This window comes from Gopherus evgoodei, unplaced genomic scaffold (assembly GCF_007399415.2).
Source record: "Gopherus evgoodei ecotype Sinaloan lineage unplaced genomic scaffold, rGopEvg1_v1.p scaffold_33_arrow_ctg1, whole genome shotgun sequence".
Lineage (NCBI taxonomy): Eukaryota > Metazoa > Chordata > Testudines > Testudinidae > Gopherus > Gopherus evgoodei.
In genome coordinates, this window is record NW_022060005.1 from 1,748,546 (window position 1) to 1,767,276 (window position 18,731).

Consider the following 18,731-nt stretch of genomic DNA (forward strand, 5'->3'; position numbering starts at 1 on the left):
TACACCAGTGTAAATAGATAAGATCTGTCTATCTATCTATTGCAACAAACCAAACCAAAACTTTAGTTAACACTGTAGTTTAGTTACGGTTGTCCCCCGAAGCTGGTAATAGCTAGTGGTAATCATCTGCTTGCACACTAGCAGCACTGACTATGTCCGCTGCAGCTCTATTGAATGGTAAAGGCAGATATTGGCACTCAGATAGGAGGGAAATAGGGGCTGTCGGCCATACCTGTTCTACCTCTGTTTCCCCCCAGTCCCCTGTCACTCACGATCACATCCCCCTTCACAGTGCCCCACCCTTACCCTTCACTCCACCTAGCTCCCATTCCTCTCCAACTGACCCACCACCCCATTTATCCCCCAATTTAATCACCCCTCTGTTGCTACCCCCAAAACCCCTCCTTGGGGAGCTTTTGACAACTAGCAAAATGCCTAGGCCACTGCCAGTAGATGGAATCCTGATTATCTTGCTCATTGCTAAAAACAGCTCAGGGGGTGAGCGACCACAAGACGTGAGCATGAGCCTGCATCCTTCCTGGTAAGCTCTTTTTTGAAATTGCTGAAGTTTGCATCTTAGAAACACAGGAAGTCTGGTTACACAGTTTTGAGTGCTGTGATGTGGAAATACAGTTGCAAGGCTAACAGCTGAAAATTGCTTGCTAATGTTTTTTTTAAGTGACATGTTTTTTAACACCTGCTTCTTGCTTAATGGCCGGTTTTGAATGGTTAGCTATGTAACACTTGTAAGGATAAGAAGGGGACAAGATCTGGGTTAAGTGAACTCTGCTGTGAACCCATCTTGAGTTTCCCAGCAGCAGACGGAAGGCTGGTCACTGGAAATCTGTCATTGGACACTCGAGGACCACTCCAGACCTTGGGGTAACTACAGTTTGGGGTGCTCCAACATAATCTGTTGCTTGTGTGTGTACGTGCTGGAGGCTAAATAAAGTAAAAGCTTTAAGTGAAAGCACTCTTGTTTGCACTGTTTATATCAACCACTTATCAGATGGGTTTGGTGTGTCCCCATTGATTTATTTCCAGACACCACCTCATAAGGAGTAAAGTTACTGAGAGCTTTGGGTTTAGAAAGCCAGCTGGTAACACCCTCTCCCTTTGTTCCCCCCCATCCTCTCTACCCAGCAGGAATGTGCATGTGTAACCTATTTTCATTCCAAAAATAGTTTCAGCATCTTCCAAATTTTCTGCTGTGCTTGGATGACATATCGAAAAATTAAGAACCCTTGGACAGAGGCAGATTCCACCTTCTTTTACCTTCAGACTTTGGCCCACTATTAGAGTCAAACTCAGTGCCCAAGTGGGGCTCAGGTTTGATAGCCAGATCATGCCTCCTTCAGAAGCTTAGGTCTGTGATCCAGAGGTAGCGTTCAACCAGCTCATGCTCTCTCCATGCATATGCATTGTGTAATCTGTTTAGTGCCACACCAACCACTTCAAAGGCTGAAGTGCCTAACTGGAGAGCTACACACTATGGCTAATAGCACTGTAACTGGATTTCCCCCAAAGGGCTGGTATCTGGCCTGCACTATGGTGCAATAACCATCAAGCACTGGAAAACCTGCTTCTATGAGGATCTGAGCCCCAGTTTGATCTCTCTGTGTGTGAAAAAAAAATCAGCACCAAAATACCCTAACTTTAAGAAAAGTTAGAAGTAACTCCACTGCAGTCAATTGGGCTGACATGACCAACAGTTAGTCAGGAGTAATTCAATGGGGCTGACTCTCCTCTCACCCCAGGGTGACTTAGTGGCGTAATGATGCAGTACAGCTGGTCTAAGGAAGAGGAGATTCAGGCTTTTTGATTCCAGCCCCCACCATGTCCTCCACCCACTGAACCCTTCTTATCCTAGTCCCTGAGTATCTCCCTCCCTCTGTCTCACACAGCCTAGACCCCGCAAACAAACACCCACAGCCTCTAACACCCTCATTCCCCACTCATAACCTTCCACCCCACAGACACTTCCAGCTCTTGTCTGTTGAGATTTGCCCCTCCCACGGGCCACAGTCAATTTCCCCACCCAGAGTTTGTGACTCAGCTTCCTCAGAGATCCCTACTTAACCCTTCTGCCCATCAGTCCCTTCCTCTGCTCAGCCCATTTCCCCTGACGTGGCCCCAGTCCCAAGGAACAGCCCCTGTCATGGTATAATTCCCCACTCTGAACCTTAGCGTCCAAAAGATGGGGTACCAGCATGAATTCCTCTAAACTCAATTACCAGCTCAGTACTTGTAGCACTGCCACCAACGTGGAATTCCAGTGCCTGGTACACTCTGGTCCCCCCAAAACCTTGCCCGGGACCCCCAAGACCCAGACCCTCTGGATCTTAACACAAGGAAAGTAAACCCTTTCCCTCACCATTGCCTCTCCCAGGCTTCCCCTCCCTGGGTTACCCTGGAAGATTACTGTGATAGAAACTCCTTGAATCATAAAACAGAGAGGAAAATTCACCTTCCCCCCCTCCTTCTCTCCCCCACTCCCAGACTCTCCCTGAGAGAGAAAGTAATCCTAACACAGAGAGAAAATAACCTTTCTCTCCCCCTTCCCTCCTTTCTCCCCACCAATTCCCTGGTGGATCCAGACTCAGTCCCCTGGGATCTCACCAGAAACAAAACAAAAATCAGGTACTTAAACAAGAAAAGCTTTTAATTAAAGAAAGAAAAAAAACAGTGAAAATTATCTTTGTAAATTTAAGATGGAATAGGTACAGGGTCTTTCAGCTATAGACACTGGGAATACCCTCCCAGCCTACGTATACAAGTACAAATTAAAATCATTTCAGCAAAATACAAATTTGAACTCCTTCCAGCCAAATACACATTTGCAAATAGAGAAAACAACCTTAAGCCTAACTCGCTTTATCTACCTAGTACTTACTATTTTGAATCTATAAGAGACTGTATCAGAGAGATTGGAGAGAAACCTGGTTGCACGTCTTGTCCCTCTGAGCCCCCAGAGTGAACAACAACCGAACACTAACAGCACACACAAAAACTTCCCTCCCTCAAGATCTGAAAGTATCCTGTCCCCTGATTGGTCCTCTGGTCAGGTGACAGCCAGGCTCACTGATTTTGTTAACCCTTTACAGGCAAAAGAGATATAAAGTACTTCTGTTCCATTAACTCCTACTATCTGTTTATGACAGTCCCCCACCCCTGCTTCCTTCTACCTCCCTCCAAACACCAGCCGATTCTCTTCTCCATCTCCCCATTGGCAAACCCAGGTAACCACTTTCTTCCTTCCCCACTCTCCTCCTTCCTCTGCCTGGACCAGCTCCGCTTTTCTGAACAGTGACTTCAGGGTGAGCTCCGCCCAACCCTGCCCAATACACAGTTAAGCTGGGGAACAAGGTATCGCTTAGACAAAGAACCCAGCAAGGTGAATCATTGACAGGGATCACAAGAGCCTTCACATTTACATCAGATCAGAGAATGAATTAAACGGCTATGATGCAGGTCTCCAGCCAGCCACTAACTCACAGGGAACCTCCCTGACACAGAGGTCAGTGAAGAATTGTTCATTGGGGGCATTGCCCCTCCCTCTACAGCAGCTGCTGCTGGTCTCTCCAGGAGTCACTGCTCTGAGTGGGGCTGTTCCCAGGAGAATGTGGAAAGAGGCACTTTTAGTCCCATAAAGCTCTGCTGACTCTCAGGGCTGGATTCATACACTTCAGGGCAATCCATGGGGCTCTGCCCCCTCGACCCTGTACCCCACATGGAGTGGCAGTGGTGGGGGCCCCTCAAAGAGAGGCTGAGACAGTGGCATGGGACCCCCTGCTCCCTCCCAGAAGATCATTAGGTCAGCCAGGGTCTGCAGCGTTTGGGTTTGATGCTCGAGACAGGGCCGGCTCTGTGGCTTTTGCAGCCCCAAGTGTCAAAAAAAAAAAAATACAAAAATCTGATATTGCAATCGGCGGAAGCTCCACTGTGCTGCTTTCTTCTTCGGTGGCAATTTGGTGGCTGGTCCTTTTCTCTGAGAGGGACCGAGGGACCCACCGCCGAATTGCTGCTGAAGAGCCTAATGTGCCGCCCCTTCCCCTTGGCCACCCCAAGCACCTGCTTGTTCAGCTGGGGCCTGGAGCCGTCCCTGGCCTGACAAGGCCCATTGTGTCCTGGGGCATCTTCCTCTTCTTTTCCTGCTGGGATTCCTAGGCCATTCTCATGTTCACTCCGCCTGTTTCCATGCCATCTGCCATGTTGCCACTCCAGGCCCTCTGTTTGTGCTCCAGTGCAGCACTGGCTTGCAGGATCTCACTGAACATGTCCCCCCTTGTCCTCTTCTTTCACCTCCTCATCAGGGTCAGGCCTTATGTGGGTGCAGAGGGAGCACACCTCCAAGGCCCCATGCTGGAAGCTGCTGATAAAAGAGACAGATGTATCATTTACGGTCATTGTGGAAAGGGAAAGGAAACTTTCAAAACTACCTTCCCTTATTCCCATCAACACTTTTAAGATGACCTGCTTCATGACACTGGCAGCTTTGGAGCACCTTAGTACCACACCGCTCTCCAGCTCCAGCCATGCGGAGGAGTATGGCCTACCAGGGTGGTGGGAGGGAGGATTTTCCATTGCCTAAAGCTACAATATTTCAGGCCCCATTCCAGGGATATGATTCTAAGGCAATGGCGCTGATTATTGGCACTATTTGCCACAGGCAGTAGCAGAGTGACCACCTTCTCAAAAGGCAAAAGTGGGACTGTCATAAACAGATAGTAGGACTTAATAGAACAGAAGTACTTTATATCTCTTTTGCCTGTAAAGGGTTAACAAAATCAGTGAGCCTGGCTGTTATCTGACCAGAGGACCAATCAGCAGACAGGATACTTTCAAATATGGAGGGAGGGAAGTTTTTGTGTGTGCTGTTAGTGTTTGGTTGTTGTTCACTCTGGGGGCTCAGAGGGACCAGACGTGCAACCAGGCATCTCTCCAATCTCTCCGATACAGGCTCTTAGAAGTTCAGAATAGTGAGTACTAGGTAGATAAAGTGAGCTAGGCTTATGTTTGTTTTCTTTATTTGCAAATGTGTATTTGGCTGGGAGGAGTTCAAATGTGTATTTGGCTGGAAGGAGTTCAAATTTGTATTTTGCTGAAATGATTTTAATTTGTACTTGTATACTTAGGCTGGGAGGGTATTCCCAGTGTCTATAGCTGAAAGACCCTGTAACATATTCCACCTTAAATTTACAAAGATAATTTTTACTGTTTTTTTTTCTTTAAATAAAAGTTTCTTGTTTAAGAACCTGATTGTTTGTTTTTTTTATTCTGGTGTAAGACCCTAGGGAACGGGGTCTGGATTCACCAGGGAATTGGTGGGGAGAAAGGAGGGAAGGGGGAGAGAAAGGTTAATTTCTCTCTGTGTTAGGATTACTGTCTCTCTCAGGGAGAGTCTGGGAGTGGTAGAGAGGAGGAGGGGGGAAGGTGCATTTTCCTCTCTGTTTAAGATTCAAGGAGTTTGAATCACAGTGATCTTCCAGGGTAACCCAGGGAGGGGAAGCCTGGGAGAGGTAACGGTGAGGGAAAGGGTTTACTTTCCTTGTGTTAAGATCCAGAGGGTCTGGGTCTTGGGGGTCCCCGGGCAAGGTTTTGGGGGGACCAGAGTGTACCAGGCACTGGAATTCCTGCTTGGTGGCAGCGCTACAAGTACTGAGCTGGTAATTGAGTTTAGAGGAATTCATGCTGGTACCCCATCTTTTGGACGCTAAGGTTCAGAGTGGGGAATTGTACCATGACAGGGACACATGCACGAGCCCACCCCCCTCCTTAGCCCCACCCCTCCTCTTCCCCCAAAAATGATCTGGCTATCAAACCTGAGCCCCACTTGGGCACTGAGTTTGACTCTAATAGTGGGCCAAAGTCTGAAGGTAAAAGAAGGTGGAATCTGCCTCTGTCCAAGGGTTCTTAATTTTTGGAAATGTCACCCAAGCACAGCAGAAAATTTGGAAGATGCTGAAACTATTTTTGGAATGAAAATAGGTTACACATGCACATTTCTGCTGGGCAGAGAGGATGAGTGGGGGAACAGTGGGAGCGGATGTTACCAGGGCCTTTCTGAACCCAAAGCTCTCAGTAACTTTACTCCTTATGAGGCAGTGCCAGGAAATAAATCACTGGGGACACAGCACACCCATCTGATAAGTGGTTGATATAAACAGGGCACTTAAAGCTTTTACTTTATTTAGTCTCCAGCACGTACAAACACAAGCAACAGGTTACGTTGGAGTACCGCAAATTGTAGTTACCCCTAGGTCTGGAGTGGTCCTCGAGTGTCCAGTGGCAGATTTCCAGTGATCAGCCTTCCGTCTGCTGCTGGGGAACTCAAGATGAGTTCACAGCAGAGTTCACTTAACCCAGATCTTGTCCCCTTCTTATCCTTACAAGTGTTACATAGCCTACCAGTCAAAACCAACCATTAAGCAAGAAGCAGGTGTTAAAAAACATGTCACTTAAAAAAAAACATTAGCAAGCAATTTTCAGCTGTTAGGCTTGCAGCTGTATTTCCAAATAATAGCAGTCAAAACTATAGCCAGACTTCCTGTTTTTCTAAGATGCAGACTTCAGCAATTTCAAAAGAGAGCTTACCAGGAAGGATGCAGGCTCATGCTCACGTCTTGTGGTCACTCAACCCCGAGCTGCCTTTAGCAATGAGCAAGATAATCAGGATTCTAGCTACTGGCAGTGGCCTAGGCATTTTGCTAGTTGTCAAAAGCTCCCCAAGGAGGGGTTTTGGGGGCAGCAACAGAGGGGTGATTAAAGTGGGGTATAAATGAGGTGGTGGGTCACTTGGAGAGGAATGGGAGCTAGGTGGAATGGCAGAGAAGGGTGGGCCACTGTGAAGGGGGATGTGATAGTGAATGACAGTGGACTGGGGGGAAATAGGTGCAGAGGCAGAACAGGTATGGCTGACAGCTCCTATTTTACTCCTGTGTGTGCCAATATCTGCCTTTACCATTCAATACAGCAGCAGCGGACACATTCAATGCTGCTAGTGTGCAAGCAGATCATTACCATTAGTTATTGCCAGCTCCGGGGGACAACCTTAACTTTATGTTAACTACAGTTTTGTTTTGTTTTGTTGCAATAGATAGATAGATAGATAGATAGATAGATAGATAGATAGATAGATAGATAGATAGATAGATAGATAGATCTTATCTAATTTACGCTGGTGTAAGCCTAAAGTAACTTTATTCACTTTAGTTAACTGAGTTTGGATGATTACTACTCTGAATACATCATTTCACATAAAGAGATTGCACATCACATTCTTGTGGAGACAATAATTCTATCTGTAAAGACAGACAGAATAAAGTCATGGTCATGGGAAAAATCTGGAAATTTTATTCTTGGTTAATAATGTTCACTGAGTCCGTTTCCTCAGAGTACCTTTAATTTCTTTGTTCCTCATGCTTTAGATGATTCAATTCATGATTGGTGGCACCACGGAATAGAGCGCACCCACCACAAGATCCACACCTGATAGATAGATGGAGGGTGGTTTCACATAGGTAAAGGTCCCAGTGCAAACAAACAAGGAGACCACAATGAGGTGAGGGAGGCAGGTGGAGATGGCTTTATGCTGGCCCCGCTCAGAGGGGATTCTCAGCATTGTGGTGAAGATCTGACCATATGACACAATTATTAAAACAAAGCAGCTTATAGATAAACATGCAAAAAAGGCAATAACCCCAACTTCATTGAGATATGAGTCAGAACAAGTGAGTTTGAGTAGCTGTGGGATTTCACAAAAGAATTGATCCACTATGTTGCCTCCACAGAAGATTAATACAAATATTTTCCCAATGTGCAGTGCAGAGCAGAAAATACCACTGATCCAAGCACTGGCTGCCATTTCAATACAAGCTCTCCTGTTCATTCGAGACTCATAGTGTAGTGATTTGCAGATGACGATGTAGCGGTCGTATGCCATGATGGTGAGAAAACCAAAGTCAACCGCAGTGAAGAAAATGAAGAGAAAGACCTGAGCAATGCACCCAGAATAAGAAATCGACCTAGTGTTCAACAGGGAATTGACCATGGACTTGGGGACAGTGAAGAAGATGAATCCGAGGTCTATCATGGACAAATTAATCAAGAAGAATTACATAGGGATGTGAAGATGGCGGTCCAGGGCTACAGCTGTAATAATCAGGAGGCTCCCCATCAGGGCTGCCAGGAAAATCCCAAGAAACACCACAAAGTGTAAAATCTGCAGCTCTCGAGCCTCAGAGAAGCTCAGGAGAAAGAATTCGGTAAAGTGGTTTGGTTGGACATTTTCCTTCTCAGGACATCATGTGCTGACTGTGGAGGGATGGGCAAGGGCAATGTCAGGATAGAGCACTTCTACCTCCTCACCTCTGACAATCACACCACAAGTCAGGTGCATTATCATCACACCAGTGTAAATCGGTATGGCACACCTACAGTCAAAAGATGGCTCCATTTCCACCATCTGACTATCCATCCAAGATGCGGCTCAATAAAAAACTGTGTAAATATGGAACAAGTCACAACACAAATCGAACAATTTTAGGAATGATAGTCCTGCTATTGTGACAATGGACAGCTATTTTAGGAGAGGAGAATGAGGCACTGCCTGCACTCTGAGCTAAGGATGTGATTCCCAGCTTGCATACACACACTCGCAGTAGCTCAATGAGAGCTAGTGTGAGTATAAACTGCAGTGTAGCCACCATAGCATGGGCAGTGGCAGTGGAGGCACAGCTGAGCCCTGATGAGTACGTTCCCGCAGGGCACAGGTGGATTTGTAGCTGTGCCCACGGCCCCACAGATACACTGCTATTTGTACTCACAGTAGCGCTCATCAAGCTAGTGCATATATGTAAGAGGAAAATTGCACCGCTAGCCCTTAGTTTAGACATAGCCTGGGTGAGTTTGGCTTGTGTAGCCTAGCAAAACACCAGCTGAGAGGGGATACGATCACTCTCTGTAAATAGATCAGGGTGGTAAACACCAGGGATTGAGAAGAGCTGTTGATGCCAAAGGATAATGTTGGCTTAAGAACAAAGGACGATAAACTGGTCATGAGTAAATTTAGACTGGAAATGCAGAGAAGGTTTGTCTCCGTCAGAGGAGGGAGGGCCAGGAACAGCCCTTAGAGCAAACAACCCAACTAGATTAAAATGGGGATGGGTCAGTTTATGATGGAGATTATATGATGGGGTTGCAAATCCAATGCTCTCCTAGCACTGGTTCAAATCCCTCCTCTGCCTGATGCGGAAAAGGGACTTGGTGATATGAAGAGGGATCTGCCATCTCCCAAGTGAGTTCTCTAACCACTGGGCTGTAGGATATTCTGAGATGAGTGCCCTCAGTTTGACCAGTTCTATCTTGGATAAAGACATCATTGGGACAGAGAGAAAAGAAGTACCAGAGTGACTGTCTAGCCTGGTGGTTAGCGCAATCCCCTGGGAGGTGGCAGACTGAGGGTCCAGTCCCCTGCTCCGACGACTCTGTAGTTATTGACAGGGAGCCCCTCCTGATAATACCCCATAGCACTGATGATGTGGACAGTGGCACTACATCCTTTCTCAGAGCAAGCCCCTGTCAGTGTTTGTCTTTCTCTGTTCATCCACACTTTTGCCCAGTTATTCAATCCCAGGTGACATGTTTGAGTTTGGGGCTGTGGCTGGGTCAGGTGACCAGGAATCACAAGAGGGAGCCTGATCTATCAGAGCAAAGGGGACCAGTGGGTAGGACAGACCCAGTGGAGGTCTCTCTGGAGAAGCCCATAGTTTTGAATGGGCCTGAGGAGCAGAAAGAGCTGGACCTGATGCTCTGATCCAAGGGTAAGGACTAGAAGAATTTCAGGGCACAGGGAGTCTCCTGAAGGGGACCCAGAGGGGACTCATGGTCAGAAAGGACTTGAGAAGAAGCTCTCCATAGCATCCAGAGGGGAGGATTGGCTGGAGCGACCTGTACTGCAGGGCAGGAACAGAAACCGCAGAGGGAATTAGGAGCCCAGGAGCAGTGTAATGGCCTGGTAAGTCTAGGGAAGGCAGCCCGGAGAGACTGGCTTTGAGATAACATTTTATTTTATGTCAATAAACAGATCCCAGAAGCAGAGATGAATTTACATGCACTAATTGTAGCAGTTTATTTAAATGGGAAAGAGGAGAAACTAAGGCAGTGACAAGTCTGACACCAGTTGGCCCTATTCCTAATTCAACAAAACAGTTAAGCAGGAGATTAACTTCCAGTTTTCAATGGGACTACACATGTATTTAAAGTTAAGCATGTCCTGAAGTGGTTTGCTGGATTAGGGCCTTAGTGCAAAATATTAAATGGAGGGGAGTTTCGAATTCACAACCATGAGTGTTCTGAATAGATCCTCTGGTTGTGTAAATTCTCAGAGGTCTGTTAACTTCAATGGAGATATAACAATTTACACCAGCTGAGGAGTTGTCCCTTCCTTTTTAAGGAACCTGAAGGGGCCAATGAATGTCAGGATGGCTGAGTGGTCTAAGACTGTGTCTTCCCCTCAATTAGGTGGTCTGGTTTATCTATGGAGATATGAGTTCAAATCCCACCCCGACACATCTTTTTGTATAAGTAGGAGCATTGCCAGCAGGTCAAGGGATGTGATCCTTCCCATCTATTCCGCATTGGTGAGGCCTCATCTGGAGTACTGTGCCCAGTTTTGGGCCCCACACTATATGAAGGATTTGGAAAGAGTCCAGCAGTGGGCAACACAAATGATTAGTTTCAGAGTAACAGCTTTGTTAGTCTGTATCTGCAAAAAGAACAGGAGTACATGTGGCACCTTAGGGTACGTCTATACTACCTGCTGGATTGGTGGGTAGTGTTTGATGTATCAGGGATCAATTTATTGCATCTCATCTGGATGTGATAAATTGATCCCTTAATCAATGCCCATACTCCACCTCGGCAGGAGGAGTAAGCGGAGTCGATGGGAGAGCTGAGGGAGTCAACTCACCACTGTGGGAACAGCCAGGTAAGTCGAACTAAGTTACTCTTATTTCAGCTATGTGAATAGCATAGCTGAAATTGTGTATCTTAGTTTAACCCCCATCCCCCGCTAGTGTAGCCCAGGTCTTAGAGACTAAGAAATTTATTTGAGCATAGGGTGACCGATTTTATAGAGACAGTCCAGATTTTGGGGTATTTTTGTTATATAGGATCCTATTATCCCCCAACCCCTGTCCCAATTTTTCACATTTGCTGTCTGGTCACCCTATTTGAGCATAACCTTTCATGGGCTACAGCCCACTTCATCGGATGTATAGAATGGAATATATAGTGAGGAGATATATATACATAGAGAGAACATGAAAAGGTGGCAGTTGCCCTACCCACTCTAAAAGGCTAATTAATTAACATAAGCTATTATTAGCAGGAGAAAAAAAAACTTTTGTAGTGATAATCAAGAGCCCATTTGAGAGAGTTTGACAAGAAGGTGTGAGGATACTTAACATAGGGAAATAGATTCAATGTGTGTAATGGCTCAGCCATTCCCAGTCTCTATTTAAACCTAACCTGATGGTATCTAGTTTGAATATTAATTCAAGTTCAGCAGTTTCTCACTGGGGTCCATTTTTGAAGCTTTTCTTTTGCAAAATTGCCACCTTTAAGTCTGTTAGTGAGTGACCAGAGAGGCTGAAGGGTTTTCCTTCTGATTTTTGAATGTTATGATTCCTGATGTCAGATTTGTGTCCATTTATTCTTTTGCGTAGAGGCTGTTGGGTTTGGCCAATGTACATGGCAGATGGGCACTGCTGGCACATGATGGTATACATCACATTGGCAGAGGGCTGGAGCACATGACTTATGAGGAGAGGCTGAAGGAACTGGGATTATTTAGGCTGCAGAAGAGAAGAATGAGGGGGGATTTGATAGCTATTTTCAACTACCTGAAAGGAGGTTCCATAGAGAATGGATCTACATTGTTCTCAGTGGAACCAGATGACAGAACAAGGAGTAATGATCTCAAGTTGCAGTGGGAGAGATTCAGGTTGGATATTAGGGAAAACTTTTTCACTAGAAGGGTGGTGAAGCACTGGAATGGGTTATCTAGGGAGGTGGTGGAATCTCCCTCCTTAGAGGTTTTTAAGGTAGGGCTTGACGAAGCCCTGACTGGGATGATTTAGTTGGGGATTGGTCCTGTTTTGAACATTTAATTGGACTAGATGACCTCCTGAGGTCCCTTCCAACCCTGATTTTCTATGCTTCTGTGAACTGATCCACTCAGGGAAGGGAAACAGAGCATGTTAAAAATGTATCCAGTTGAAACAGCTTAAAGTTCAAACACCAAGTATTTAGGATGAACTGTTTGTAGCTGAGCTGTGGAGTAAGATATTGTGAGAGAAATTCTTTGGTAAATATTGTTTAATAATTATTTTTTATAATAAAATCATGATCTGAACATAGTCTTGAATAGGAAATGAGTCTCAATAATTTGCATAAACTATTCATTATCTATCTATCTAGCTAACAATTCACAATCAAAGATAAATCTATCATTATGACACAATTAGGTTATGTGTTAGGACAAAGAATGGTCCTCTCTCTTTCTGTCTATCTAATTTCAGACTCTGCCTTTGCCTGTCATATATGCAGTGCACACAACCATACAAAAAGATAGTATTCTAATACTAATAACAGGCCAACTTCTTAGATCCTTTCTCAGTTTGGATGTGACTAAATTTACACTGGATGGCATATGGAATACCAGATCGATGCATGTGATGGCATTTTTCCATTCACACCAATATTATAGCAAAATAACCCCTGACAAATAATTTGCACCAGAGTTTATGTTACTACTGAACTTAGTCCCGTGTCTTTGGTCCAAGACCTTGTCAGTATTAAACTGGTGGTGTCAATGGAGCTACTCTGCATCTGCTCTGGTTTAGCTGAGATGGGAATCTCACCCTTATAACTCTGTTGCATTCATTTTCTCCAGGCTGCCTTTACCCACACTTGGATCCTTATGTGCATTGGCCACTGACCAAATCATGATTCCTTTGAAGTGAGTGGCTAAATTCCAGTTACTTCAATGGGATCAAAATTTGGCCTCATTATCCAGAGTCTGATTCTCTTTAGGAAACATTGCAAAACCTTCCTCTTAAATAAGCCTTTCAACAACATCAAGAATAACACAACACTAATTTATGCAGTGGTGGTGTTGCCATGTTGATCCCAGGATATTAGAGAGACAAGGTGAATGAGGTGAGATCTTTTATTCCTTAAACTCTGTTGGTGAGAGAGAGAAGTTTTTGAGCTTACACAGAGCTCTTCTTCAGGTCTAGGAAATGTACTCAGAGTGTTACAGCTAAATACAAACTGGAACAGATTGTTTAGTGTAAATAGTAAACATATATTTCAAGGGACCACTTAAGGTGAATTGGCCTGTTGACTACACAGGGTATCCTCAAACAATTACAATCCATCCTCAATGGGGACCACATGTTGAAAGAAATCTTTCCAGAACTCCCTTTTCTGGCCCTCAGACAACCTTCCAACTGCTTCAAGCTCATCCTCTGAACCAAGCTCCCCACAGAACAGGACACACCAATGCAGCCAGAACAACAGATATAAAACCTGCAGACATATCTCCACTGCTATGATGATCAGCACCCCCCACAAAATATCTGTCAAGATTCATGGGTCCTACACATACCTATTACAACATGGGGCATGCCTCATCCAGTGCACTAAATGCCCCAATAACAATTATGTGGGTGAAACCAAACAATCACTATACTCTTGAATGAACTCACACAGGAAAATAATAAAAGACAAAAACACCCTATTGCCTGTGGGTGAATACTTTTCATAAAGTGATCATTCTACATCTGCAAAAATATTCTATATCTGATCTCTCAGTCCTACTCCCAAAGGAAACTTGTACAACACCTTCAAGGGATGGGCCTGGGATCTTAAATTCATAACGTTGCTAGATGCCAAAAATCATGGACTGAATAAAGACACTGGATTTATGGCTTATTACAACAATCTGTAATCCATTAACCACCCCATCCCCTGCCTCCTTCCCTATGACTGGAGACGTGTTAATAGACATCTTACTTACATTGGTATAAACCTAGAATAACTCCATTGACTTAGTGGAGCGAGTCTGGATTTACCACTATAAATACAGCATTTTGGATTAAAAAAGAAAAAAATCACACAGCATATTCTTATGGGGACAAAACAAAGTGTCATCAGTGGATTGTGTTTGTAAAGAAACACAGATAAAATCAATGTTCATAAAAGAAATATAGACTCTTTATTCTTGCTGAATAACCTCCATCCAATGAATTTCCTCAGGGAAGCTTTGATTTCCTTGTTCCTCATGCTGTAGATGATCGGATTCATCACTGGTGGCAGCACAGAATAAAGAACAGCCACCATGAGATCCAGACCTGATGGAGAGCTGGAGGTGGGTTTCAAGTATGCAAAGATGCCAGTGGAAACAAACAAGGAGACCACAATGAGGTGAGGGAGGCAAGTGGATAGGGCTTTATGCCGACCCTGCTCAGTGGGGATTCTCAGCACTGTTTTGAAGATTTGAGTGTATGACAGAATTATAAGAACAAAACAGCTTAAGCCTAAGCATGCACTCAAGATGAGTACCTCAACTTCACCAAGATACATGTCAGAGCAGGCGAGCTTGAGTAGCTGGGGAATTTCACAGAAGAACTGATCCACCTCATTGCCACCACAGAAGGAGATTGCAAATGTGTTCCTGGTGTGCAATGAAGAATAGACAATTATACTGATCCAGGCACTGGCTGCCATTTGGACACAAGCTCTCCTGTTCATTATAGTCTCATAGTGCAGTGGTTTGCAGATGGCAACATATCGATCGTACGCCATGACAGTGAGTAAGGCGAAGTCAGATACAGCAAGGAAGATGAGGAAAAAGACTTGGGCGACACATCCACAATAGGAAATGGACCTGGTGTTCATGAGGGAATTAGCCATGGATTTGGGGATGGTGACAGAGATTGTGCCAAGGTCTAGGATGGACAAATTCATCAGGAAGAAGTACATGGGGCTGTGAAGGTGGTGGTCTAGGGCTACAACCATGATGATGAGAAGATTCCCGATCATGGCTGCCAGATAAATCACTAGAAACATCACAAAGTGCAAAATCTGCAACTCCCGAATGTCAGAGAAACCCAGGAGAAGGAACTCAGTTATGTTGGTTTGGTTGGACATTTTCTTTCTTAGTTCATAGTGTCTTGCTGGTAGAGGGAAAGACAAGGGCAATGGTCAGGATTATAGTGAGAGACGGAGTGACCCTGATTCCCCTCTCCATAATCTCTCATGATGTGAATGTCAAAGGTGCACAGCATTCATCACTTCTATTGACTGGCGTAGCTAGTGTTCCTCAATGCTCACAAACAGAGCACTACTTTGCTGTGTTATCACAGGAGTATAAATTAGCATCACTCCCTTAAAGTCAATGTAGCTCGATCAGTATACACCATCTGAGGATCTGGCCCAATATGTGGTTTGATCAAATGTAGTATGGAGGATGGAACAAAGTACAACCCAAATCCAACAATGTTAGCCAACGTTTTGTCCCTAGTGCTACAGACACCAGGCTGATAACTTGGCCATGAAACTAAAATGCCCACACAGCCTGATTCTCACTTTCCTGGGAAATGCAGTGTAGACTTATCCGGAGTCCCATATGGCAGCTCCTCTGTGATGATTCCATCCCAACACCACACAGACGGCCAGCTGCCTGTTTACACATTGATTTATGGCACCAAATCGTAGTTGCATTTCCATCTCTGGGTGATGATGGGCTGGTAGCATTGCTCAGTTACTGCTAGGTTGTATTGTTTCCCTCTGTGACTTTATGTCTGTACTGTGCGGGTCAGTGGCAGTCATGAGACTTGGGTTCTACTCTTGGCTCTGCCACTGACCTTCACTGTGACCTTGGGGCAGTCACTTCTGCCTCTCTTTCCCCTCCCTCCATTTGTCTGTCTTGTCTCCTTTGAATGTAAACTCTTTTGGGGATGGACTGTTTCTTCCTAGGTGTATGTTCTGTGCACGTGTGGACAGTATTTTAGTTTAACAGGCCGCAGTGTGGGACAGAGGCTATGATGGTAGAAGAGGAGAGCTGGGTTTTAGTTCCATCAACCTCCTGTATTTCCTTGGGTAGGATTAAGATAGACAAGCTTTGTCTGGGGGCTTCAACTCCCTGTGCTTCAGTTTAGAGAGGTTAGGATGTTTAAAACATATTGTGTGGGCTTCCAACTTCACTACTTACTTAGTTTTACCATCCTGAAGCTTTGAAAGACATTAAAAAAATTGTAGTTGAGGGAATAGGTTGGAAATTGTGGTGTTATTTGAAAATACTCATGTTTCCCACCCTGGCTCAAAGCTAAGTTTCCAGTTAGGAGTAGTCACACAATTTCTGCTTTATTTCAAAGGAAAATTGAATACATTTTCATGGAAAGACTCTGCTAGCTAAAAATGAAAACTTTTTTTATTATGACTAATAATTTTTGAGTTTCCAACAGTTTTAGGATGAAACTGTTTGGTTCTCACAACCTCAATGAAAAGTTAATTTTTTCTGATGAACTTTTTTTTTAAAATTTGATCATCTCTAGATGTCTGCATAATTTGATAGTTAAAATCTTAAAGAGTTCTAATGGCAATTCATAATTCTGATATTAAATTTTCCCTGTATATTAATAATCTAACATATTTAATTGAAATAGAAAACATACCTTCATAGAATCATAGAAATTGAAGGGACCTCAAGAGGTCATCTAGTCCAGTCCCTTGCACTCATGGCAGAACCAAGTATTATCTAGACTATCCCTGACAGGTGTTTGTCTAACCTGCTCTTAAAAATCTCCAGTGAAGGAGATTCCACAGCCTCTCTAGGCAATTTATTCCAGTGCTTAACCACTCTGACAGTCAGAAAGTTTTTCCTAAGGTCCAACTTAAAGCTCCCTTGATGCAAATTAAACCCATTGCTTCTTGTCCTATCCTCAGAGTTAAGATGAACAATTTTTCTCCCTCCTCCTTGTAACAACCTTTTATGTACTTGAAAACTGTTTATCATGTCCCCTCTCAGTATTCTCTTCTCTAGACTAAACAAACTATTTTTTTTCAATCTTCCCTCATAGGACATGTTTTCTCAACATTTATTCATTTTTGTTGCTTTTCTCTGGACTTTCCCCAATTTGTCCACATCTTTCTTGAATTGTGCCACGCAGAACTGGACACAGTGCTCCAGTTGAGGCCTAATCAGCACAAAGTAGAGCAGGAGAACTACTTCTCAAATCTTGCTTACAACACTCCTGATAATACATTGCAGAATGATGTTTGCTTTTTTGGCAACAGTTTTACAATGTTGACTCATATTTAGCTTGTGATCCACTTTGACCCCCAGATCCCTTTCCACAGTACACCTTTTTAGACAGTAATTTCCCATTTTGTATATATGCAACTGATTCTTCCTTCCTAAGTGGAGTACTTTGCTTTTCTCCTCATTGAATTTCATCCTATTTAAATCTGACTATTTCTCCAATCTGTCCAGATCATTTTGAATTATAATCCTATCCTTCAAAGCACTTGCAACCCCTCCCAGCTTGGTATCATCTGCAAACTTTATAAGTGTACCCTCTATGCCATTATCTAGATCACTGAAGAAGATATTGAACAGAACCAGACCCAGAACCGATGCCTGTGGGACCCCACTCATTACAGCCCTCCAGCATGACTGTGAACCACTGATAACTACTCTCTGGGAACAGTTTTCCAACCAATTATGCATCCACCTTATCGTAGCCCCATCTAGGTTGTATTTCCCTAGTTTGTTTATGAGAAGGTCATGCCAGACAGTATCAAAAGCCTTACTAAAGTCAAGATATTCCACATCTGCTGCTTCTTTCCTGTCCAAAGGGCTTTTTACCCTGTCAAAAAAATATCAGGTTGGTTTGACATGATTTGTTCTTGACAAATCCATGCTGACTGTCACTTATCACCTCATTATCTTCTAGATGTTTGCAAATCGATTGTTTAATTATTTGCTCCATTATCTTTCTGGGTACAGAAGTTAAACTGACTGGTCTGTAATTCCCTAAGTCATCCTTATTTCCCTTTTTAAAGATTGGCACTATATTTGCCCTTCCTCTGGAATCTCTCCCATCTTCCATGACTTTTCAAAGATAATCGCTAATGGCTCAGATATCTCCTCAGTCAGCTCCTTGAGTATTCTAGAATGCATTTCATCAGGCCCTGGTCATTTGAAGACATGTAACATGCTTAAATAATTCTTTCCCTATCATAGCCTCTGATCCTACCTCACTTTTACTGGCATTCACTATGTTAGACTTTCAGTCGCCACCTACCTTCTTGGTGAAAACTAAAACAAAGAAGTTATTAAGCATCTCTTCCATTTCCACATTTTCTGTTATTGTTTTCCACCCTCATTGAGTAATCGGCCTGCCCTGTCCTTAGTCTTCCTCTTGCTTCTGATGTATTTGTAGAATGTTCTTTTGTTACTCTTTATGTCCCCAGCTAGTTTGACCTTGTTTTATGCCTTGAGCTTTCTAATTTTGTCCCCACACACTTGTGATATTTCTTCATATTCATCCTTTGTAATTTGACCTAGTTTCCACCTTTTGTAGGACTCTTTTTTGATTTTAAGCCAGGGTGGTCTCTTGCCATACTTCCTAACTTTTTTACGCAGTGGGATACTTTGCTCT

General features: G+C 44.0%; 2 protein-coding genes across 2 annotated transcripts; both read right to left on the reverse strand.

Moving 5' to 3' along the window:
* Positions 1–7,432: 7,432 nt before the first annotated feature.
* Positions 7,433–8,092, reverse strand: LOC115641096 (olfactory receptor 14C36-like). Its single transcript, XM_030544200.1, has one exon. The coding sequence runs from the start codon at positions 8,090–8,092 to the stop codon at positions 7,433–7,435; it is 660 nt and encodes a 219-aa protein (XP_030400060.1).
* Positions 8,093–13,311: 5,219 nt separating this feature from the next.
* Positions 13,312–16,544, reverse strand: LOC115641052 (olfactory receptor 14A16-like). The gene has a single exon (XM_030544166.1). It carries the CDS (start codon positions 15,214–15,216, stop codon positions 14,260–14,262), a length of 957 nt encoding a protein of 318 aa, XP_030400026.1. The 5' UTR covers positions 15,217–16,544; the 3' UTR covers positions 13,312–14,259.
* Positions 16,545–18,731: the final 2,187 nt, after the last annotated feature.